The sequence below is a fragment of the Amphiura filiformis genome, chromosome 2, assembly GCF_039555335.1.
Source record: "Amphiura filiformis chromosome 2, Afil_fr2py, whole genome shotgun sequence".
NCBI lineage: Eukaryota > Metazoa > Echinodermata > Ophiuroidea > Amphilepidida > Amphiuridae > Amphiura > Amphiura filiformis.
In genome coordinates this window covers 33,497,209-33,523,800 of record NC_092629.1, presented here as the reverse complement: position 1 = coordinate 33,523,800, position 26,592 = coordinate 33,497,209, and the positions used below count along the sequence as shown (strand labels likewise).

Sequence of the window (26,592 nt, the reverse complement as noted above, 5' to 3'; positions counted from 1 at the left end):
TAAAACTATTTTTGCTCATTTATTTTTGCTAATTTTTAGACTTTAATCACTAAGATTGTTAAAAATGAGGTGAATATGCAGCGTAACTCGGTGAATGATTCGGTTTGCAAAAGTGAAATTTGCAGTTGCGTCACCTCCGTTCGAGTTTTTATCCCGAAAAGTTTTGCAACTCGGTAATTTGTTATAGACTAGCGGGACACCCGCGCTACGCGCGGGTCCCCGCTAGGTGAGTAAATGGGAGCGTTCACTAAAACGGAGGAATTACTGAACAGGTAGAATCATTGAAAAGGTAAATTTCATTTATCTGAGTCTGACCCTCGTTAAGCCTAAGTTTCCATTTTAGCTTCTTTCTTTCTTTTTAGTTTCTTCTACATGGGCCAATTTTGTTCCATTTTTTAAAAACATTTTGCTGCTAAGCTTGCAAATTTCCGTTACCATGTTTTTTATTTACTCAATCCCGTTCCCATTATTTTCTAAATCTGTCCTTTCTTACATTTCCCTGTTGACTTCATTTTTTTATTTGCTGCTTAGCTTGTGATTTCCCGTTTTCATGTTATTTATTTAGTTCTGTCCTCAGTTTAATAGCTTTTTTTATTTAAATCATCTAATTTTATTAGATTTTATTATTCTTTCCTTCTTTAGCCTATTTTATTCCCGTTTTCATTTTCTTACTGTGACTAACTATAGGCTAACCCACATACTCGTACAGTTGGAGGGCCATTCAACTTTGACGCGCTATTATTAAACTGTACGCTATGAATACGCACACAACGAAAATTTAAATTTGCTTGGTTTGGGTTGCAGTTTTAAAAGCTTCCAAATTTCTCTCTACAACTCCTAATAGCTATATATTTTATATATAACTACAAGAAAGGCTTTCAACATTCCATATATGTTCACAAAAAATACCGTAACTTTGCAAGGAATATGATATGGGCACATAAACACACATTTTTGTCATGAATTGAGATAAAAGAGTAAGAAAAACTGCGTTATTTTAAAAATGGTGCGAGTTCATAAATCAGGAATTTGCATATGATTAGAAACATGGCTTATTATCCTCATATTAAAAAATCAAGATTTTTGGTTGGTTAAGACAAAAACCTGCCGGGATGAAAAGGGTATTTTACAAGACGGAAAAATACCAGTAAACAGTAGGCCATGCGACAACAGCATTGAGAAGGTTCATGCGAGCAGTGTTAAACTGCGCGCGCGTATTTCACTGAACGCAGATGAATGGCGCGCTTGGGCGCAACAAAGTCACGCGCGTGTACTCGTTCATGGTGTCAAGTCACGCGGTATTGTTATGAAGTTGTTTACTTAATTTTCGTCGATGGGCCTAATCTGGGTAACCAATTTAAACTATTATAACAATTTAGAATTTTAAGTTCAAAATTTGGGACAAAGACTAATCGATAGATAAAGGTTGAAATTACTTGTCTGGCTAAAAATTAGAATGATTAAAGCGTTAAGACAGAAAATATCCGGGTTAGAAGTCCTTAGCAACGAAAATAAATTGGAAGGTAAAGCAAACGCAAAAATCACGAATTCTAACGACAAAAGTAGACAAAATGGAAATCAAGTAGAGAATTGTGAAGATATTTTCTAATAAAACTTATTTGTTAATTGCCCAAGATGATTGGCTACACATAATACGATACATTTCAAATCGAAATTTTCCGCGGGAAAAGTAAAAAGCATACCCAAGAGTGCGACGGTCATTTTTGCCAAGGTCGCGTCCGTTAATAATTTGACCTTTAACGGAAAACGCGCATGATGGCCCTCCGACTGCGTAGGCCTACCTGTTTGTCCTCATTTTGTTTTCTTTTTTAATTACAGTAGGCCTACCTCTTCATGTTGTTTGTACTTTTTAACACACATCTTTTCCCCGTATTTATTACGCCTACGGTCGGTCGTTCACCCGTATTATCATTCATTGCGCGACTCTGCGTCGTTTACGCGCGACATGGCGTAGTGCTGCGTTCCCCGCGCGCTATCGCTGCGCTACGCGAGCGACTTGGCATTAGATACGCCCGTACGACGCGCACGGGCTAGCTTGACAACTGACTCCCTTTTTTGTTTACCCAGCATAGCAACGTACCACATTTTCACTGATTTTGAGGCCAATTCTTGACCGTTTTCAACCAAATAAAGTTTAAACACGTTCCCGTATATTCATCGATCTCCCGTATGAATTTGGCGACATTTGGATCGAAACTGACAGAGCCTTTATAGCATACATAGATAGATACATACAACATTTCCCTATTTATAGTAAGATGGAATATTGATTTGGGGAATCACGTGCAAAACATATTTGGATAAAATTGTGAAACTCCAAAAATGGGCGATACTGACAGTAGCCAATAGTCATTACAGAAGTCATACAGCCCCCTTGTTTGCCAAATATAACATTTAAGCAAACAATGACACCTATAAATAATTGGGAGTTTTTATGTATAAGTACAGTATTAAAGGGCAGGTCTATTGCAAAAACAAGTTTATCTCTATGCGAAGAGAATAATTATTACATTACAATTTGACACTTGCTGCAATTTTTTTATGCGTATTTCTCCTGAAAAAGGAGAAATTGTGTGGGTGAAGTTCAGACTCGTACGTGTTCTTCCTCCGTTTTAAGCGTACGTGTTCTCCCCCCGTTTGGCTGATGACGTAGGTAAATGAAGCGGACACTATAATAATCATGTTCTCGTCATACAATCAAAATCACAATCACTTTGACAAGTTTGACATTAGCAACAATGAGTTGTACTATCATTTACCATAACAATGCTGCATCTTACTATAAATAGGGAAATGTTGTATGTATCTATGTATCTATCTATCTATGTATGCTATAAAGGCTCCGTCAGTTTCGATCCAAATGTCGCCAAATTCATACGGGCGATCGATGAATATACGGGAACGTGTTTAAACTTTATTTGGTTGAAAACGGTCAAGAATTGGCCTCAAAATCAGTGAAAATGTGGTCCGTTGCTATCCAAGGTAAACAAAAAAAGGAGTCCGTTACTAAGCTATAGGCCTGCGCGTCGCACGGGCGTATCTAATGCCAAGCCGCTCGCGTAGCGCAGCGATACCGCGCGGGTAACGCAGCACTACGCCATGGCACGCGTAAACGACGCAGAGTCACGTAATGAATGATATTACGGGTAAACGACCGTAGAGTAATAAATACGGGAAACAGAATGTGTGTTAAAAAGTACAAACAACATGAAGAGGTAGGCCTACTATAAATAAAAAAGAAAACAAAATGAGGACAAACAGGCTGTACGAGTATGTGGGTTATACTTAGTCACAAAATGAAACCGGGAATAAAATAGGCTAAAGAAGGAAAGAAAGAAACTCTTCAGGAAATGTAAGGGGAAAAAAGCTATAATAAAATCAGGAAGTTTAAATAAAAAAGCTATTAAACTGAGGACAGAATTAAATAAATAACATCAAAACGGGAAATCACAAGCTATGCAGCAAATAAAATAGAAGCTAAAATGGAAATGTAAGAAAGGACAGATTTAGAAAATAACGGGAACGGGGTTGAATAAATAAAAAACATGGTAACGGAAAATCGGAAGCTTAGCAGCAGAAGCTTTTTTTTTTTTTTAAATGGAACAAAATTGGCCCATGTAGAAAAAACTAAAAAGAAAGAAAGAAGTTAAAATGGAAACGTAGGCTTAAAGAGGGTCAGGTTCAGATAAATATAATTTACCTTTGCAATGATTCTACCTGTTCAGTAATTCCTCCTGTTTTAGTGAACGCTCCCATTTACTCATCTAGCGGGGACCCGCGCGTAGCGCGGGTGTCCCGCTAGTCTTACTATAAATAGGGGAATGTTGTATGTATCTATGTATCTATGTATCTATCTATGTATGCTATAAAGGCTCCGTCAGTTTCGATCCAAATGTCGCCAAATTCATACAGGAGATCGATGAATATACGGGAACGTGTTTAAACTTTATTTGGTTGAAAACGGTCAAGAATTGGCTGCAAAAACAGTGAAAATATGGGTAAAAACGGGTTGTTTGTTATGAAAATCGGTTGTCGGCCTACGCGTCACTGCAGCTGGCCGGCAGCGCGTCGGCGCTGCGTGCGTAATGCGAACTACGCCATAGCACGCGTAAACGGCGCAGAGCCACACGACTTGCGAGCCAGAGACCAGTGGACATGATAAATACGGATAAATACGGGAAAAAGATGTGTTAAAAAGTACAAACAACATGAAGAGGTAGGCCTACTATAAATAAAAAAGAAAACAAAATGAGGACAAACAGGCTGTACGAGTATGTGGGTTCTTCAGGAAATGTAAGAAAGCTATAATAAGATCAGGAAATTTAAATAAAAAGGCTATTAAACTGAGGACAGAATTAAATAGATAACATGAAAACGGGAAATCACAAGCTATGCAGCAAATAAAAAAAGAAGTTTAAAGGGAAATGTAAGAAAGGACAGATTTAGAAAATAACGGGAACGGGATTGAATAAATAAAAACAAATGGTCAACGGAAAATCGCAAGCTTAGCAGCAGAATTTTTTAAATGGAACAAAATTGGCCCATGTAGAAGAAACTAAAAAGAAAGAAAGTTCAAATGGAAACGTAGGCTTAAGGAGGGTCAGGTTCAGATAAATAAAATTTCAATGATTCTACCTGTTCAGTAATTCCTCCTGTTTTAGTGAACGCTCTCCCATTTACTCACCTAGCGGGGACCCGCGCGTAGCGCGGGTGTCCCGCTAGTCTTACTATAAATAGGGAAATGTTGTATCTATCTATCTATCTATGTATCTATGTATGCCTATAAAGGCTCCGTCAGTTTCGATCCAAATGTCGCCAAATTCATACGGGAGATCGATGAATATACGGGAACGTGTTTAAACTTTATTTGGTTGAAAACGCTCAAGAATTGGCCTCAAAATCAGTGAAAATGTGGTCCGTTGCTATCCAAGGTAAACAAAAAGAGGAGTCAGTTACTAAGCTAGGCCTGCGCGTCGCACGGGCGTATCTAATGCTAGCGCAGCGATACCGCGCGGGTAACGCAGCACTACGCCATGGCACGCGTAAACGACGCAGAGTCACGTAATGAATGATATTACGGGTGAACGACCGTAGCGTAATAAATACGGGAAACAGATGTGTGTTAAAAGTACAAACAACATGAAGAGGTAGGCCTACTATAAATAAAAAAGAAAACAAAATGAGGACAAACAGGCTGTACGAGTATGTGGGTTATACTAAGTCACAAAATGAAACCGGGAATAAAATAGGCTAAAGAAGGAAAGAAAGAAACTCTTCAGGAAATGTAAGGGGAAAAAAAGCTATAATAAAATCAGGAAGTTTAAATAAAAAGCTATTAAACTGAGGACAGAATTAAATAAATAACATGAAAACGGGAAATCACAAGCTATGCAGCAAATAAAATAGAAGCTAAAATGGAAATGTAAGAAAGGACAGATTTAGAAAATAACGGGAACGGGGTTGAATAAATAAAAAAACATGGTAACGGAAAATCGGAAGCTTAGCAGCAGATTTTTTTTTAAATGGAACAAAATTGGCCCATGTAGAAAAAACTAAAAAGAAAGAAAGAAGTTAAAATGGAAACGTAGGCTTAAGGATGGTCAGGTTCAGATAAATAAAATTTACCTTTTCAATGATTCTACCTGTTCAGTAATTCCTCCTGTTTTAGTGAACGCTCCCATTTACTCATCTAGCGGGGACCCGCGCGTAGCGCGGGTGTCCCGCTAGTCTTACTATAAATAGGGGAATGTTGTATGTATGTATGTATCTATGTATGTATCACTATAAAGGCTCCGTCAGTTTCGATCCAAATGTCGCCAAATTCATACGGGAGATCGATGAATATACGGGAACGTGTTTAAACTTTATTTGGTTGAAAACGTTCAAGAATTGGCTGCAGAAACAGTGAAAATATGGGTAAAAACGGGTTTTTTGTTATGAAAATCGGTTGTCAGCCTACGCGTCACTGCAGCTGGCCGGCAGCGCGTCGGCGCCTCGTGCGTAATGCGCACTACGCCAATGGGCGCGTAAACGACGCAGAGTCACGTAATGAATGATATTACGGGTGAACGACCGTAGCGTAATAAATACGGGAAACAATGTGTTAAAAAGTACAAACAACATGAAGAGGTAGGCCTACTATAAATAAAAAAGAAAACAAAATGAGGACAAACAGGCTGTACGAGTATGTGGGTTATACTTAGTCACAAAATGAAACCGGGAATAAAATAGGCCAAAGAAGGAAAAAAAGAAACTCTTCAGGAAATGTCAGGGAAAAAAAAGCTATAATAAAATCAGGAAGTTTAAATAAAAAAGCTATTAAACTGAGGACAGAATTAAATAAATAACATGAAAACGGGAAATCACAAGCTATGCAGCAAATAAAATAGAAGCTAAAATGGAAATGTAAGAAAGGACAGATTTAGAAAATAACGGGAACGGGGTTGAATAAATAAAAAAAAAACATGGTAACGGAAAATCGGAAGCTTAGCAGCAGAATTTTTTTTTTAATGGAACAAAATTGGCCCATGTAGAAAAAACTAAAAAGAAAGAAAGAAGTTAAAATGGAAACGTGGGCTTAAAGAGGGTCAGGTTCAGATAACTAAAATTTACCTTTTCAATGACTCCCTGTTCAGTAATTCCTCCTGTTTTAGTGAACGCTCCCATTTACTCATCTAGCGGGGACCCGCGCGTAGCGCGGGTGTCCCGCTAGTCTTACTATAAATAGGGGAATGTTGTATCTATGTATGTATGTATGTATCTATGTATCTATCTATCTATGTATGCCTATAAAGGCTCCGTCAGTTTCGATGCAAACGTCGCCAAATTCATACGGGAGATCGAGGAATATACGGGGACGTGTTTAAACTTTATTTGGTTGAAAACGGTCAAGAATTGGCCTCAAAATCAGTGAAAATGTGGTCCGTTGCTATCCAAGGTAAACAAAAGAGGAGTCAGTTACTAAGCTAGGCCTGCGCGTCGCACGGGCGTATCTAATGCCAAGCCGCTCGCGTAGCGCAGCGATACCGCGCGGGTAACGCAGCACTACGCCATGGCACGCGTAAACGACGCAGAGTCACGTAATGAATGATATTACGGGTGACCGACCGTAGCGTAATAAATACGGGAAACAGATGTGTGTTAAAAAGTACAAACAACATGAAGAGGTAGGCCTACTATAAATAAAAAAGAAAACAAAATGAGGACAAACAGGCTGTACGAGTATGTGGGTTATACTAAGTCACAAAATGAAACCGGGAATAAAATAGGCTAAAGTAGGAAAGAAAGAAACTCTTCAGGAAATGTAAGGGGAAAAAAAGCTATAATAAAATCAGGAAGTTTAAATAAAAAAGCTATTAAACTGAGGACAGAATTAAATAAATAACATGAAAACGGGAAATCACAAGCTATGCAGCAAATAAAATAGAACTGAGGCTAAAATGGAAATGTAAGAAAGGACAGATTTAGAAAATAACGGGAACGGGGTTGAATAAATAAAAAAACATGGTAACGGAAAATCGGAAGCTTAGCAGCAGAATTTTTTTTAAATGGAACAAAATTGGCCCATGTAGAAAAAACTAAAAAGAAAGAAAGAAGTTAAAATGGAAACGTAGGCTTAAAGATGGTCAGGTTCAGATAAATAAAATTTACCTTTTCAATGATTCTACCTGTTCAGTAATTCCTCCTGTTTTAGTGAACGCTCCCATTTACTCATCTAGCGGGGACCCGCGCGTAGCGCGGGTGTCCCGCTAGTAACAATAACAACTATTGTTCTCATTTCGGGAACAAAGCCCACACAGTATTGTTACTATGCGTTTGCTTTGTAATATTTCATCCAACTGAAACTATAAGAACTATAGCAGTGCAATATACAGGGAAATCAGATACATGAGTTTGTGGACTTAAAACGGTTTATATGCTAGTCTCAGATGAAATTCTAAGCTCAAATTATGTATTTATTTTTTAGGCCCAATATTTCTCATGATATTGATATACATATAAATTATAATATCACAATTTACTAAATATATATATAAAAAGAAGCGGCTGATTTTATCCATATGTTTAAAAACCATTAAATTTGTTATACTTAATTTGGAGGTTTTTTTCTGTGAACAACAACAGTATACCGGTACGTTCTGTCCATTGAGAGAGTTTATAGTCCCTTTTCTCAAAGCGGGCACGCACGTCTCATTTCATGACGTCACTTTTTTCTAGCCCAAATCTGTCTCGTTCGAAGGAACTCATCGCTTAAGTTGGTTTTTGCGGAATATCAATTTTAAACGTCTTATTTTCTCAAAAAAGAAGTCATTTTCATTGTCCTCATAATATTAGCTTGCCAATAATATGATGATGTTTTTGCAATAGACCTGCCCTTTAAAGAAATTACCGAGCTTATTTGACAGCTTATTTACCCAATTACCCTACGATCTAATATTCATGATTACCAAACAAGAAACGCTAATTATTATTAAACTATAGGCCTAACAATAGCAGGGTTTTCACCGATCACGCTGTCCGTACACATGGTACAGCTGGTCCTATATGGAACTCATTACAAAAATCTTTAAGAGCGTCTTATTCAATGAAACATTTCCGGAACGTGTACAAAAGACACTTTAATTTCAAAATATGATTAATTGACGAGCATTGTAGTTTTTTTTGTTCTTGTTTGTATGTTTGTTTGTTGTTTTTAATTTTTATCATTTGCTTTTGCGTTAGTTCTGTTTGGTAACTTTTCTGTAAAAGGGGGTGGCTACCTCTGGCCTTACTGGCCTTTCTGCCATCTCCTCCATGATTCTTTGATGGTATTTTGATGTAATGATATTTTAGTGCGTATTTGGTATTTTTATGTGAATTGTTGAAATGAATAAATGAATGAAAGAATGAATGAATGAATGAATGAATGAATGAATGAATGAATGAATGAATGATCAGTTAAGTTCTGTATAATATTTACAATAACATCATAAGTCTGTGAAATTCCAATTAACATGATTAATAATACTTGCAATAAATCTTTTTCTTAAACCCAAGTCAAGGTAAAAGGTAAAAATGATAATTTCTATCAGATTGTCAATTTGATGATTCTAATCAAATTAATTAGTAGGATTTCCCCATCAATTTGATCATTAAATGGATTTACATCAATCCGTTATGCAATCCAGTGGTCTAATTGTTTAATGGTCTACTTGGCTCCAGTGTTCGAAATATGCCTCGAAAAGTTACAGGCCAGCCGGCTCTGTAACTCTGAAAAGTGACAGACCCGGGTGAAAAGTTACCGGTCAAAACTTTTTAGAGCTTTGAAACGGGAAATTATAAGCTGGGACCGGAGTCCACCGGACACATTTCAACATATTTCCGTCAAGTTATAGCAAGTTCAGTACACAACAAACACAAAAACGTTTTTAAAACGTTTTAAACAGGTTATATTTTTGTTTTGGTAAAAACGTTTTAATAACATTAAATGTTGGTTATATAAAATCCATGGAAACGTTTTAAAACATACAACAAAAATATTTTTACAATGTTTTCAAAATGTTATTGGAAATATTTTCTGCAAACAAGTTATCAAAAAATGTTTATGAATGTCATGAAAAGGTATATCCTTTATATAACTCGACATTTAAACGCTTTCTGGCAACCTATTCTAACCTTATGCGAATGATGTCCAAAACGTTTTGTATTTGCTGGGTAGTGACGTTTTAAACCAAGGAATTATTTGTCATGATATTTAAAATGAATTGTATAATTATAATTCTGAATAGGTATTTTAGGGACGTGTACGCTACTACGGCTAGTTTGGGAGTCTGAACTTAAACATGGGTCCCGATTTGAGAAAAAAAATCCCTAAACATGCAGGGTCCTGATTTGAGAAAATTTTGTCAAAAACTGTTTAATCAGCCGATTTTTAGGTAAAAAATCAAACATGGGTCCAGATTTGGGAAATAAGATGGTCAAAACGGTCGAATCAGCCGCATTTTTTAGGTTGAAAAATCCGTAAACACTGTAGAAGTTTCAGAGTTCCAGCGGCACGCTCTGTCAAAATGTAATTCAAGTACGCCCCCTCCACCGTAAACTTCTTACATAATTAAATTATGATCCATATTACTGATATGTCATAGACTGTAGAGTCCGATTAAGGGCTGGGGTATGAGCGACCTTGAAGTACCGGTATCTGGAGAGGGGAAGCAATGAGTTACCCCAAATCACAGCGGCAGGTAGTGACTGGGCCGCCGAGTGCTAATATATATTTATTTTGGAAGGTTCGTGTTTGTTTTAAATTTTGGGGCGTTTTTCCAAAATGTGATATTTTTGGTGATATTTCAAAAAAGCGACATGCCAAAGACAACTCTTTGGGCACATAGTTTGTTATTGTTATTGCAGTTCTTTTCCACATACCTACGTTAACATTCGATTGGGTGATTTACTAATATTATATATTTTATGACTGCAATTTGGCGTTTTCAATGCGTTTTACACGTATCATGAAATTAACGCAAATATCTAGTCACGCTGCTTTTAGAATTTTACCTGATCGTCGGCTTTTGCAGGCAACAGAATGCAGACTGGCTCACGATAGATGTCGTATTCCTCTATGTGGTTCACTCATTGATAAAATGAGTTTGCATTCCTTGTAACAACACACACATTGCCGTCTGGAAACCGGGTCTGGTACTGATTTTGGGACAGCCAATAGACTTCAGCGCCGTATCAAATCTCATAAAAACCACACGACTGACGACTATGTGTTTATGTTTCCCGCACGAAAGCTTGTGTCTACATCTATTACTATACTTCTTTGCAAACGTTGACCTTTGACCATTCTTTGTATAACGCCCTGATATGACCTTGATATGTTCGCTTGATTGGGTACGTTATAGCATCCATTTCATTGTTAGGACTTGGTCAGTAGATAATACTTGCAGGGATACAATAGTTTAACATGGTGAGTGAGCATGGTGAAAGACTCATTATTGATTAGGTGCGGACATATTAAAGGCACAGGTCCTTTGCGTGTATAGCAGAAAATTATAATAGAATGTGTGAATAGAATGTTTGGAATTTTGCAACTAAAATACTAACTGCATTATGCATTATGTATTTATTTATTTATTTAGGCCTATGCCTATTTATTTATTTACTGACTTATTTATTTATTTTATTTATTTGGTATATTAGTTAGTAGGCCTAGTTAGTAATATTCCATGATAGGCCTACGTCGGTCGGTTTATTATTGATTGTTGATAACTTGACAACTTGATTGATTGATCGATTGATAGTCATTTCACATTATATTCCTAGTTTATAGGCCAATTTGAATAGCATCGTACATTAGATAAATAGACCTATCAGTATTGATTTATTCTATTCAGCAATATCAAGGATTACTATCAAACTTCTCATAGCTGATTGTCAGTTGGCTCAGTGGTAACGCAGTAGGTTTTACAACACCGAGGTCCCGGGTTCGATTCCCACCTCTGCCTATTTTTTGCAAGGCTGAGAAAAAAAAAGAAATTTCTGGACTGCAAACTTATTTGGCGCGCGATCTGAGCTGGTCCTTTTCTGGTGGCTGTGTCTGTTACAGGCACACTCCCTCTGCATCCAAACCAGGTTCACGCTCATTACACCTCCCTTAAGGCTGTTCAAAACGGGCATCTCGTTATAATATAAAATGCACAGAATAAACATAGAAACGGTGGTTGAACCGTTGAAATGTTTCATGCAAGATCGGGACTGATTTTTTTTTCCAGCCATGGCTTAATTCTGAATTGTCACCTAATTTGGGTGTACTTTGTCTTGGGTCCAATCTCTATCATGGAAAGTTTGCTATATCTTTCTAAATATAATGATTGTTTGTTCTAGATTTGTGTTTTAGCGTTTCATATTTGAAAGAACTAATGTTTAATTGCAACATTTCGAAACTACAAATTCAAACTGGGTGCTATGATGTACAAGATTGGGCTACGAGTATGCATTTTATCAAGTTAGCAATAGGTATTTCCTTCATGTTGCCAATGCATGACTTTCTTTATTATACTCAAAAACGGATTTTATTATACATGTACTAGAAAGTTGTTTACGTGCATATAGGCTCCTTCGCAGTCGGTTTCTGTTGTGTATGTTTACAACTGAGCAACATACAGACTGGGTTGCCGGGACTACCAGACAAAGAATCTGTTTTTTGACTATAATTTGGCCTCCTATCAGTTTTACTGATAAGATGGTTAATTGAAGATAAACACTTATTTTGTAAACAGATAATGCTCTGTGGTTATTTATGGATGGAAACTTAGGAAATTGCTATTAATGAAATAATTAATATATTAAACATACATTTTGCTTTGTTAACGACGGAAATCCGTTCAGAAATAAGGTTTTTTGGAACCATTCGACAATAAACATTTTGAACAATTTTACTCTATGAAAAAGGATACAATTGCACCCCTGCTGATCCGACTACTGATAAGCTGTCAACAAGCATTGACAAGCAGTGACCACTAATTAAACAATAATAATGAGCATTATCTGACCATTCCTGATCTGACCAGAGCTGGGTATAAATAGTGCAGGTGCCTACTATACCAACACATAAATTGATGTTGGGAGTGACACTAGTCGTCGAGGGGGGAGGGGATACCAGTAATTGGTGTAGATAATAGTGGCTTTGGTTTTATACATTTTTGGTACATGTAGAGCAACCGGGAATCCCTGGGATTGAGTAATCGGTCTTTTTGATTAGGCCAATGAAAGTCGATTTTGAGTTTCCCGTCACCTCCCTCACTTCATTTTCTGACCCTCACTTGAATTCATTATTGTGACTATTTTTAATATACTTTTGAATCTCATTAGGTCTAAACATCCATCTTCAAGTGAATGAGTGGCAAATAACAACACATTTTACATACGTGTTGGTCATATAATGAAAGGCAGAAAAATAATGAATAATGAAAAAGTTACCTCACTTGTTTTCAGAAATTATGTGACGGGAAACTCAAAATTGACTGTTAGTGGCCTTATAATGTGATTGTAACTGCCAGTAAACTATACATTGTATTTATGAATATTATCAATCATCCAGGTAGATCAAATAGTTGACTAAATTATAATTCTATTCAACTGGACTTACTATTTATGATGGCTACGGTATCACGTCATATCCATGACACATCATCAGGCCGAGTGATCTTGAATTGGCTCTGTATTCTTGACCTGTGACGTCACGATGGTAGAAGTGACGTCACACGAGAGTCGTCGAGGGATCTTCCTGATGGTCGGTTCGTAACTCTTGGACAAGTTGTGGCGTAGATTCGGACTGTGAGAACTACTACATAGGGGAGACAAAACAACCTCTCCACAAGCGCATGTATCAACATCGTCGCCCTAGTTCAACAGGACTTAACGACTCTGCGGTATACACGCACCTCAAAGCAGCCAAACACAACTTTGAGGACAAGGACGTGATTGTGCTTGATAAAGAACACAGGTGGTATGAAAGAGGGGTGAAAGAAGCGATATATGTTCGCAGGGAGGAGCCAACCTTGAATCGCGGAGGGGGACTACGCCACAACTTGTCCAAGAGTTACGAACCGACCATCAGGAAGATCCTCGACGACTCTCGTGTGACGTCACTTCTACCATCGTGACGTCACAGGTCAAGAATACAGAGCCAATTCAAGATCACTCGGCCTGATGATGCGTCATGGATATGACGTGATACCGTAGCCATCATAAATAGTAAGTCCAGTTGAATAGAATTATAATTTAGTCAACTAAACTATACATTGTGAATAAATATATCTAAAATTAATTACTATGCTTTTAATGGATTTTATACTAAATATTGGTAAATAGTAAAACACTGAGAAAAGGTAATAAAGGAGAGAAATTATGAATAAAAGATTTGAGAGGAATTCGAAGGAGTTAGATTGTTATGGACATGGTGGGTTAGTAAGCGGAAAATGTTGAAGGTCATGCAGGTCAAAGTCACCCGAGGTGAATTGAGTATAGATTGTCAGATTGTGGATAACAATTCTGCCCAAAATTGTTAAAGGTCATTTGAGGTCGACTAAGTATTGTGGTGGATTGTCAGAATGTTCAAAGTGGTGTCAAGCGCATTTGATGTCAACAGCACGGTTGTTTGATGTGATCATTTATTAGTTTTTCAAACAAAACGTCATATACTACCTAATTTTAGACTTAAACAGCTAAAAGCAGTATTATGCTAATGTATACAGATGCTTTTGAGTCATTTTCAACTTTAATTTTCACATATTTACAACATTATTCACGTTCATATCATTTTTTAAAGCTTTTGCGGACATAAAATGTATCAATTTATGACAAGATTGGTGGCGCTATTTAGTTACTGGAAATTACACTTTCAAGCTTTCATTACAAATAATTCCTTTTCTTTGTTGATGAAATATGTTTATAAAATTTCTTTGTTACTTATTTCACCTATTCCATCTGTTTTATTGGCAGTATTGATTACCTATCCCTTCCAAATTATGAAATATGATTTAGGATAAATAGCGCCATCTATAGTTTGCATTTTCTTAATAATGAAGCCAAATCTATATACATCAAACAACCGTGAGCGCATCGATAGTCTGATTTTCATAAAACGTGGTGCATGTAATCACAATTAGGCCCTAAGGGTCAAAACCATCAAGGTCATATCAAGGTTAACAGTTAGGGCCTACTGATAATAGATAGTTGGATTGTCATGAAATTTGGTTGATATGAAAATTGAAATCTCTTTAGCAGCAAACATTCTTAAGGTTATCTGAATATAGATTGTTGTAAAACTCAGGGGATGTGATTTCAGTTGAGCCGTTTGTTACAAGTATGAATTAAATGTAGACCAATTTAGCACACATTTTCCAATTCAGCTTTCGACATGAACATTTTGAGTATTTCCTAGTATGTCATTGGTGGTATTTACCAATAAATGCCAATATTTCGCACCCAGTTAGTTGTGCCAAACATTAAAATTTACTAGCTTTCCAAGTACTTGCAATGCAAAATTATGAAACATGATCTTCATCCATGGCGTTGTCTTTTTAAAGACATTTCTTGTTCGAATTGAAACTATTTATTTTGTACCGTTCTTCGTATGTGATTTAATAAATAATGAGAGATAGACGATGCATTATTCACGAATCATGTTTAAAAACTAAAACTTTGAGCTTTAAAAAGTTACCGGCCAGCCTGGCCGGCAACTAGACAGCAAATCATGAAAGTAACCGGCCCGGCCAAAACGTTACAGGCCAATGGCCGGCTGACCGGCCCTATTTCGAACGCTGCTTGGCTCATTCGTTGCCTTTTTATATGATAAGTATAATACATTTTGCGCCAAACATATGCAAAATACAACATATAATTTTGCATAGCCTAATTGCGTGTATTAAATGGTATATAGGTATAATAAGCCTATTATTAAGTGCATTGTTTTGAGAAAATAATGATGGTGCTTGAATTTGAATTGTGTGCCGTATCACATAACGAAAACTGGTGCTATATCTTGACGAATAAGAGCCACAAACCTACTAGCAAAAGAGTTAAAATCACTCTTAAAAGAGTGGAAACTACTCTTTCAAGGTAAGGGACTGACTTTACTCGAAAAAGAATAAGAGTAGAAATCACTACAGCAACTATTTTAAAACGGTTGCAATTTGGTAGTTCACAGCATCTTGCGAATGGTAGTAAGCTTTGGCAAAAATTGCATTGATCATTTCATAGCGAGTGTGTAGAAGAATTCAAATATCAGATATACAGGGTGTCCCAGAAAAATTACCGAGTGAATAAAGTTGGATGTAAGTCGAAATATAGACTTTATAATTTAAAAAAATTAAAATGTAGCGCATAGCCGATTTTATTGTGCATCACATACGAAAATTTTATGTGATTTGGTTGACTGGTTGCGAAGAAATTAACGATTACATAATGCGCGAAGTAATAATGAAGTTTGATCAACATGCGCTATTTATACTCGCTCACCGCTTCTTAAAGTCTGTGTATCTCATTAAATTTAGTCCACATTATCTATTTTATAATCCGACTGTGTTATGTTATTCATGCTTTTACTGAAGATGAATAACATTTTGTCCGAGAAAACTTTGGTTTCTGCAATTGGAAGCTTTCCAACTTTACTGCTTTAGGTTGTGCAAATATGTTATATTTTAACTTTCCAGAGAACATTTTTGAGCCAAGAATGACAATGATCAAGTGCTTACAGCTTTACGTGTATGTGTGATTTTTGATACCATGCAACATTAATGTTGAGGTTTTAAAAGATTTAAACTTTACATTACAATTTCTTAGAAATATTCCAAAAACATTAATGTGTGTGAGAAATTGTTTAAGCCAGCTGGAAATCTTTATGCAACAATTCTTTATGCAATATTTATATCAACATTAACGAAAAATATATTTACAAGTACCGAGCATCGTTGACGAATTCCGTCACATGTGTACAGATGTTTTTGATATAATATGTGCGACCTTGTGTGATAATATATCTACCAAAAAAACGTTGACAACGTAAAGAAAGCAGCAAGTTTAAAAAGCCCCCACCTCGGCTCACTTTTTGAAACTTGGTCCCATTTGAAAAAGATACTGATTTAAACTTTGTCATTATTATCAACTTAAAACACAAAGTGTTATGTATCTTTAATGTGCCGATGCGATATTAAGTTGTTAGCAATCTGGAACGATCAGAAATGTTATTGTTCTTGGCCAATATCCTATATAATTATGTTTTGTTTTATAATATTAAGTTCATGATCAATTGAATGATCGATTGAATTAAACGAATAACAAATAGGCATGTTAATGGCAATAATGCTATTTTAAAAACACCGATTTGCTGTTGATATTCAAAATGGGACCAAGTTTCAAAAAGTGAGCCGAGGTGGGGCTTTTTAAACTTGCTGCTTTCTTTACGTTGTCAACGTTTTTTTGGTAGATTTCCTTTCTTTTTATGAATGAAGCCGAGTAGCTCCAAGCTTGAAAAGTCATCCGGTTACGTAGTACTCCATAAGACGAAGAAAGCGAAAAATAGAAGTTTGAATAATATTATCCTTGATTTATGACAATAAAAAATACGAGTATATGTAGCTATACCTATAACTAAAATCTACGTGGTTCTTTGTAGCCCTGGGGCAATCTAGTTGGATATCCAAATTTCGCCGTTTGTGGTTCTTTGTAGCCCTGCAGGCAATCTAGTTGGATATCTCTACTGAGAGGCGGTTGTTGGCGGTCTTTCGCGGTTCATGGTATTCCTTTATTCTTCAAGACCTGTCCTCTATCGGGGCTAATTTATTGTTTAAGCTTGTTGGACATCCATATTTCGCGGTGTGTGGTTCTTTATAGCCCTGCGGGGCAATCTAGTTGGATATCCAAATTTCGCGGTTTGTGGTTCTTTGTAGCCCTGCGGGGCAATATAGTTGGATATTTCTATTGAGCGGCAGTTGTTGGCGGTTTTTCGCGGTCGGTGGTTTTAATTTGTAGGATATCCATATTTCAAGATTTGTGGTTCCTGAGTCCTGCGGGGCAATCTATGTGGATATCCAAATTTCGCAGTTTGTGGTTATTTGTAGCCCTGCGGGGCAATCTAGTTGGATATCCCTATTGAGCGGCGGTTGTCGGCGGTCTTTTAAGATTTGTGGTTGAAATGTTCGCATTAATTTCGGGCAGCCCCCTCCTCTACATCCCGAAGATGCTTTTCAATAATTTAAATTATACGGTGTCAAAATTACTATTACTTGGTATGATAATTTATCTTGACCATGTTGACTTATATTGTTTGTTAAGGCAACTTTCGCGGTTCGTGGTTATAATTTCCCTAATCCTTCAAGCCTTGCCCTCTATCGAGGGCTAATTTATAGTTAAAACTTGTTGGACATCCATATTTCGCTGTGTGTGGTTCTTTATAGCCCTGCGGGGCAATCTAGTTGGATATCCAAATTCCGCGGTTTGTGGTTCTTTATAGCCCTGCGGGGCAATCTAGTTGGATATCCCTATTGAGCGGCGGTTGTCGGCGGTCTTTTGAGATTTGTGGTTTATATTTTCCCATTAATTTCGGGCAGCCCCCTCCTCTATATCCCGAGGATGCTTTTCAATAATTTAAATTATACGGTGTCAAAATTACTATTACTTGGTATGATAATTTATAGTTTAGTTTAATAGTTTAATACCTTTATTGCACAATTATATATCAAAAAGCGGTGTGTGGTGCAAAAGGGCAACCCCGAACAGGCACGAAGGCCCACTGGATGGGGGCCCTTATACACACACCAAAATAAAAGAACTAAAATTACACAGTACATAATTATAAACATGTTTAAAAAACACTATAAAATACATTAAAAATACAATATAATACTAAAATTGAGTTGCCAAAAGACATCGCATAATTCAATAAACATTAGTGAAATTGCACAAGGTAGGTAAACTGATAAGTTCACAATCTGCAAATGTTCCCCCGAACAAATCCAGGAACACCTCTGCACAAAGATCCCCTGCACACCCCAATGACGCCCCAAACCACACCGTAGCACTATATCAAACTAACTGATAAACACTCACACTCCTCGTCTGATTCCTACTGGAACTTGACGTTGGTGGCATCAATTTGAGAAAGTACCACAGTGCAGTACAGATAAGTTATCTTGCAGTAAGATAAGTTATCTTACCATGATGACTTATATTATTTGTTAAGGCAACTTTCGCGGTTCGTGTTTATAATTTCCCTAATCCTTCAAGCCTTGCCCTCTATCGAGGGCTAATTTATAGTTAAAACTTGTTGGACATCCATATTTCGCTGTGTGTGGTTCTTTATAGCCCTGCGGGGCAATCTAGTTGGATATCCAAATTTCGCGGTTTGTGGTTCTTTGTAGCCCTGCGGGGCACTCTAGTTGGATATCGGCGGTCTTTTGAGATTTAATTTTCCCTTTAATTTCGGGCCGCCCCTCCTCTACATCCCGAGGATGCTTGTCAATAATTTAAATTATACGGTGTCAAAAATTACTATTCCTTGGTATGATAATTTATCTTACCATGTTGACTTATATTGTTTGTTAAGTCAACTGGACGTGACAAAATATCCTGCTATGTAGACATTAATTTGTTGCTAAATTGACTTGGCATAATAATTTATTTCGCGAAGACGACATCCATTTTTGGTATGTCGACTTAGCATGATAATTTATCTTGCCATGTTGACTTGTTTGTTCAGTTGTCTTGGTGAGATATTTTATATTGTCATGTTGACATGCTGATAATAAGTCGACATGGCAAGATAATTATCTTGTCAAGTTGTGTCACATAGACGCTTCCGTACTATATATGCTTGATAAATGTTATTTGGATATTTTTTTCCTACTGGCCTTCCATACTAGCGGAACAATATTCCACACCTGCAGAGTGTTTGTAATCAACCTACCGGGACGGTATGACAATTGTCATGTTCTACGATAGCTGAAGATGAGAGAGTCAGGTCTCTAAATCGATTCAACAACCATTCATCACAATCATGTTTTATTGTCCTATTATCATGCGAATTTGCCCGTGGTAGGACAAAATATATTTAAATGAGAATAACAATGAGTAACGTCGTATTGCATACCCTATAATACCTGATCTAGTTTCTTGTGTTATTCAGATTTCTTTTGATCCTTGATGGTGTTGTATCACACTATGCTGTGTTTTTAAATAGGCCCTTAACACAATAAACAATTTCCCTGAGAATCAAACAACTTGCTTTAATAAAAATAATATCACAATAGCACTGGATGTTTAAAATTATGTTATCCTTGATTAATGACAATAAATTGTTTAATAAAACATTGAAAAAAAATCAGTTGGTCACCGGGTTTCGAACTCGGGAAAGCGTATCTGGAGTCAAGCGCCCTAACCATTAGGCCACGGGCCTCTGCTGTAAATTACTGTGTCGAAATACAGTATTTATTATATAAATGGATCCGTCGTCCGATAAGAACAAAAGAATTGTGAAAAATTTGATTTTTTGGCGAATGGGGCTCAGAATTTGTATGTAGGGTATCTCAGAAACTGCTAGGGTATATTTGGAAGTGAATCTGAAAAAGTAGTGTGAAGGTGATAACCAGGTAGACCTGTAGCAGTGTCCAAAAATTCTGGATCAGTATGATTTGCAACTAATTTTCGCTATGAAATACCGCGTGAAATGGAAGCAAAAATATTTGTTTATTACGAACAATGATTGACTGTAGGATTGGTGGCCCTTTTGGAATTAATAAGTTGTCAAGATATTACACCTGGGACTGTAAATAACATTTAGCATGGTTTTAGATACATTTTGTACCCAGCGAAAAATAACATCGAACAATAGAAGTCAAGTGTTTTAATGTTAGGTGTACATATAGTCTCGCGGGAGCATCTGTTATTAGTCTTCTTTATCAGTCTTTTTTTTTAAAAAACTTGCTGGTCACGGCTACCGCGTGACTCTAATACAACTAGTTTCGCGGTTCTCGGGTTGGGTGGTTCTCATTATAGGCCTATCTCTAATTACCAAACACCCGTTACCCATATACCCGCCCTGACCTTTTAAACTACTCATACTGCAGTTACTGTCCGTTTTCCTATACACAATACACAGTGCTCTCACCATTGAGCTGTGACCTCTACAAATCGTGCCACGTTAAAAGGATAGGCATTTGCCTAGTTAACGTCAATGTGTGAAAAATAACCGGCCAATATTAAAAGTACTCTCAAAAACTTCTAGCAAATATATTTCTCTAACATGACCTAAAATTACAGCTAGGTTAGATGTTCAGAAATATTCGTACTTTGGTAAAAGAGTGAGTGAGGGCAAGGCATAGCTAGCCAAATCCCGTGTTAATTGAATGGAGATTTGACCGAAAATTTTGGTAAACGGACCGCTCACTTCTGAAGAATGCCACACGAAAACGGTACAAGCTACATTTAAAGTACTCTCTGTTCGATCATCATGATGAGTTTTTTAAATAGTATGCCGAAATTTGGTACTGTAGGTAATTGACAAAGGGTCGTACTTCGCTGATGAGTAAGTGACAGTGAACATGAAAATCAGGGCCCATAACCCAAGTTAGTAGCTAGTTAGTGGAGGCCGTCACGGGACTGATTATTGATTATTGAAGTGCCTTATTAATAGATACGCACGATTTAGGGCAAGAAAAAAAACCGGGACACTTTTGGAGACATCATCATCATCATCATCATCATCATCATCATCATCATCATCATCATCATCATCATCATCATCGACATCATCATCATCATCACTTTCTACATTTTTTCTAAACAACATAGGGCCTACCGTTTTAATAAGATTTTTTTTCTTGAAATGCATGTAACTATAATTATTGTTTAGAGCGTGATGAAATAAAACATCACGATTTTCATCACAAAACAAATATAATGCATAAGAAATCGTTTGTTTTAGAGCGTGATGATGAAATAAAACATCACGGTTTTCATCACGAAACAAAGTAATACATAAGAAATCGTTTGTTTTAAAGCGTGATGAAATAAAACATCACGATTTTCATCACAAAACAAAGTAATAGGCCTACAAAAGAAATACATTTTTCGAGAGTGATTAAATAAAACATCACGATTTTCATCACGGAACAAAGTAATACATAAGACATCGTTTGTTTGATTGCAATCAACCGCGACAGTTCGTCTCACACACATAACAATGCACTGCGATCAAATAGGTTGATGACAACATTTGATTGAATGGACTGCACTGCGCCATGATTACGTGCACCGGTTCAAATCCTTTGTTTGGAGCCAATCAATAATTTCACGTACAGCCTCTATGCAAATTAGAGTTTACACACGCTGCAGCTGGGGTAATCGACCGAAGCTGGTTGCCGTTAGTGATCGAATGCATGAGCTTATTTGCTTTATTGAATCGATTTACTGGATTAATTTCCTGTTAACTGGGTTTAATGCCACAAAGGTCGAATCGGGCTTGCAATGGACCATAAGTGCATCATGTATGATATAGGCCTGCATCTCTTAGTGATCAATATAATGGGCTATAGGCCTTACCTGGTTCTGGTCCGATGAGATGCACCTGTAAATTAGTCACATGCACACTGTAATGCTTTGCGATACCCGCACTGCGCCCGTCACGGTACTCCGCGCACACGCCCGTTGATACGCCGCGTACCCGCTCTGCGAGCACGCGATAGCTCCGCGCGCACGCGATAGCGCGCGGACAGACGGACAAACTCTCTATAATTAGTATTAAGATAAGTGACAATGAATTCCACCTACCTGGTTATAATTTGCTGTGGCGGGACAGGTACAGAGGTGGTGGAGGGGTTGCTTTGTATATTAATGATGTTTTTAATTTTACAAGGACAGATAATTTATGTATTGATAAAGATATTGAATGTATTTGTGTTGAATTATCACCTCCTATAAATAGACGTAGTATAATTTGTGCCGTATATAATCCAAATGGGAAAGATATTAAAAGGGCATTTCGTGATCCACAGCCTCATCCCCTCACTTTTCTCAAAAAAAGTTGAGATTTTTATATCACTGGAATACTCTGGCTACATAATGTTTATGTACAATATATTTCTTGCAGATTAATTCGTTTAGCAAAGATACCGCGAAATTTGAATTTCGTTCTGGTGCACCAGAACGAAATTACAACGTATTGTCTATGGAGCAGTGTAATACACATAATCATGCATAACTCGCAAACGCAAAATCGGAATCAACTGAAATTTTAGGAATATGCCTTTTTCGTGGATATGTACTGAAAAATGTCATAAAAAGAGGATGCTAGGATCACGAAATACTCCTTTAAGTTTATTAATAAGTTATCTGTTATGTTATCTAATGTTTCTTCAGGAGACAATGAAATTGTTCTCCTTGGTGATTTTAACTGTGATTTTACTATTAATGTTAATTCTAGAGAAGTAAATGAGTTGAAATTTGTTTCTGATATGCATCAATTATTGCAGCAGATGATTGATCTTCCAGCCAGGGTTACTGATCATAGTAGTACAATAATTGATCTGTTATTCACTTCCAAACCTGAATTGTACTAATTGCGGCGTAATCCAAACAGCTACTAAAGTGATCATTTTATGATATGGAATTAGAAAAGTCAAACCGATAAAAGGTGTTCACAGAACAATGGAGTATCGTTCCTACAAAGGTTTCGAGGAGAATGTTTTCATTAATGATCTATTAAATGTTCCATATTGAGAATTGTGATAATGTTAATGATGCTTTAGATTTGTGACAATATATGTTTAAGGATACGATACATGATTTACCGACAAGTGACTCATTTCGGAATGCGCCATTAATTTTGAAGAAAAAAAAGTTTCCACAGGCTTCGTTGGGACTCGAACCAGCGATTATAAACTTCCTTCGATTACGCGTCTAGCGCTTTACCGCTCGGCCACCGTGGCAGTTGAGAGGATTAGTGTAATGATAAAAGATAAATCTCATAATGCCATCTTTAGCCTTTTGTTTACTAAAAATAGACGCTTTGTGTAAAGATAGATTAGCCGTTTTATGCATAAATAGCACGAACGTTTTGGAAAGGTTTCAAACAAATAATAAAGACACTGATGTGATGATGAAATTGCGTAAGTCGGGAATTATCTGCGTCGCAATGTTTTGTTTTGGTTTTAGGAATTTGACCTTAAAATTTACGACTTCTTGACATTATCATTCGAAATCAACAAAAGATATTTCAACACTATATGTCCTCATTCTTTCTCTATAATGTTTTGTACATGTATGTGAAATAGCTTCAACAATGGTTCGCTGCATAATGGTAAAAATAGCCTTGACCTAAAAAAGGGCGAGAGGTACCATATTTACGGATTCAGGCTAAATTTGAAATTGATATAAAACGTTTGTTGTTTGATCGATTACAAAAATAAATTTTTGTCGTATAAAGAAATTGTATCTACACCACAGTTTTTATTCCTAGGGCTCTTTGACTTCTTCAAATAATTTTTTTAATGATAGAGTGAATCCCCTGGCCCTCTATAATTATGCACAAAAGATCGAGTCCCCTTAATGAGGTTGACAAACACATGGCAAAGAAAGCGGGTTCGAGCTACTCCCTCGCAGTGGCTTAACAGTAATATTATAAAGCACATGTCGACACGTGACTTTTTACATCGAAACGCTGTACGGTCTGGTGAAAAATCAGACTGGGATGCATATAAGGCTTACCGTAATAAAGTAACTGCAATGTTAAGATCTTTAAAAAAGCAGTATTTTAAATCATACTGTAAGTCAAGGTGCTGGAAATTCTAATAAACTGTGGAAAGCATTGAATGATATCCTTCCATCTAAATCATCTGCAAACCCGTCATCTATTATTGTAGATGGTAAAGTTTTGTCTTCTAATGATGACATGTGTAATGGTTTTAATTGCCAGTATTGCTAATGAATTGATTGATAATGTTGAAGTTAAAGATGTAAATGCCAATTGTGTTAATAATATTGATGATGTTTCTAATTGTAATGATGATATTTCAAACTGTGGTGATGAATTGATTGAATCTGAATCTGATAGGTACTCTCAACACCTCTTTCGGAGGTCAGACGAGAGGATGATGAGGGGTGCTTTCGGTTTTTTAATCTCGTTGCGTGCTTTCTTCCTGGCTGTAGATGAATTCAGCTACGGCTGTCTTGAATTGTGTAGTTAGTTTAATGTCCACTATTTGTTGCGGTAGGTTGTTCCAACTCTTGGTTGTAAGTGAGAAATAGGAGTTCATGTATTGATCAGTTAGTCTGCTGTATGATTGAGTGTGGCCAGGGCGTGAAGATTTGCGCGTTTGGACCGGCTGCACGAATTCGTGTGCCGGGATGGCTACCTGAGTGTTGACTATCTTGTGGAACATGGAGACACATGCGACTTTCCTCCGCAGGTGGAGTGGTTTCCAGTCTAGTTTCTCCAGCATGGTGGTAACGCTGCTGGTACGTCTGTAATCACTGAATACGAATCTTGCTCCTCTTCTCTGGATGGTTTCAATTTTATCAATCAACTCTTTGGTATGAGGATTCCAAACTGTTGAGCAATATTCTAAGTGAGGACGGACCAGTGTCTGGAAAGCTTTTGATCTTAAATTGCTTGGATAATATCTCAGGTTTCTTTTGATGAACCGAGAGCCCTACTAGACTTAGCGGTAATCTTGTTGGTATGATTATTCCACTTAAGGTCTTCAGATATCTCAACACCTAGGTACATGTGTGATGATGTTTGTTCTAATATGGTGTTACCTAATTTATATTGATGAGTCTTTGGTTTCTTTGAACGGGATAACTTAAGCACATAACATTTGTCAGGGTTGAACCTGAGTTGCCAGTTGTCTTGCCATACAGAAAGGGTGTCAAGATCATTCTGGAGTGTTTGTGCGTCTGTGTCATTTTTAATGTTCCTATACATCACGCAATCGTCAACAAAAAGTCTGATTGTTGGCTTTGTGTTCAGAGGGAGGTCGTTGATAAAGAGCAGGAAGAGTAATGGGCCTAACACGGTGCCCTGTGGCACGCCCGAACGCACGTCAACATAATTTGAATGCTCTCCGTCAACAACCACCCTCTGTTTACGTTTTGTCAAGAATTTTTTTACCCGAGTATGCGCACTTCCGGTTATTCCATATCTGTCCATCTTCAGCAATAGCCTATTGTGGGGTACCGAGTCGAAGGCTTTGCTAAAATCCATTATTATTGCATCTGTTTGTATGTTTTTGTCAAGTGAAGTAGAGAAATCATGCATTGTTTGGAGTAATTGTGTCTCACATGAATGTTTAGCCCTAAAACCGTGCTGGCAACTCGTTAGTATTGAGTGTCTGTCCAGATGTTTCATTGCATTGCTGTGGATGATGTGTTCTAAGATTTTGCATGGTATTGATGTGATTGACACTGGTCTATAATTAGCTGGTGTTGTTTTGTTACCTTTTTTTGTATATGGGTGTTATATTAGCTGTTAACCAATCCTGAGGCAGGTTACCAGTAGATAAAGATTTGTTAAACACCAGTGTGAGTCCTGGGGCAAGCTCTTGTGCTGCCATTTGTAATATTCTCCCTGAAACTCCATCGGGTCCAACTGCCTTGTTTGGCTGCAGCTCCTTTAGTAGTTTTTCTACTCCGTCACTGTTGATCACCATGTCAGGCATAGCTGGGTATGAGTGTATGGTGATGTTTTTCACCCTGTCAATTGGATCCTCGTTAGTGAATACGGACTCAAATTGTCTATTTAGTATGTCTGCCTTTCCTTTACTATCCGATGTGAGCCTTCCATTCTCTTTCAGGCTTTGTATGCCAACTGTTTCAGTTTTGAGTTTCTTGATAAAGCTGTAAATTGTTTCTCAGACTCAAGGCATTTGTTGCGCACATAATCAAGATAACATCTCTTTGTGCTTTTGTTCACATCTTTCCTAATTTCTCTAAACTTCTCCCAGTCACCATCTTTTTGCGACTCCCTTGCCCTATTAGACTCCTATTGTAGGCACGATGTTTCTTCCGAAGTTTACTTCTTATCTCTCTGTTGAT

The 26,592-nt window shown here is 37.1% G+C and overlaps 1 protein-coding gene across 1 annotated transcript; it reads right to left on the bottom strand.

Moving 5' to 3' along the window:
- Positions 1-24,671: 24,671 nt before the first annotated feature.
- Positions 24,672-26,216, bottom strand: LOC140140120 (uncharacterized). Its single transcript, XM_072161958.1, has 2 exons — positions 25,996-26,216; positions 24,672-25,158 (listed from the first exon to the last, which is right to left on the bottom strand). The coding sequence occupies exons 1-2, from the start codon at positions 26,214-26,216 to the stop codon at positions 24,672-24,674; spliced, it is 708 nt and encodes a 235-aa protein (XP_072018059.1).
- Positions 26,217-26,592: the final 376 nt, after the last annotated feature.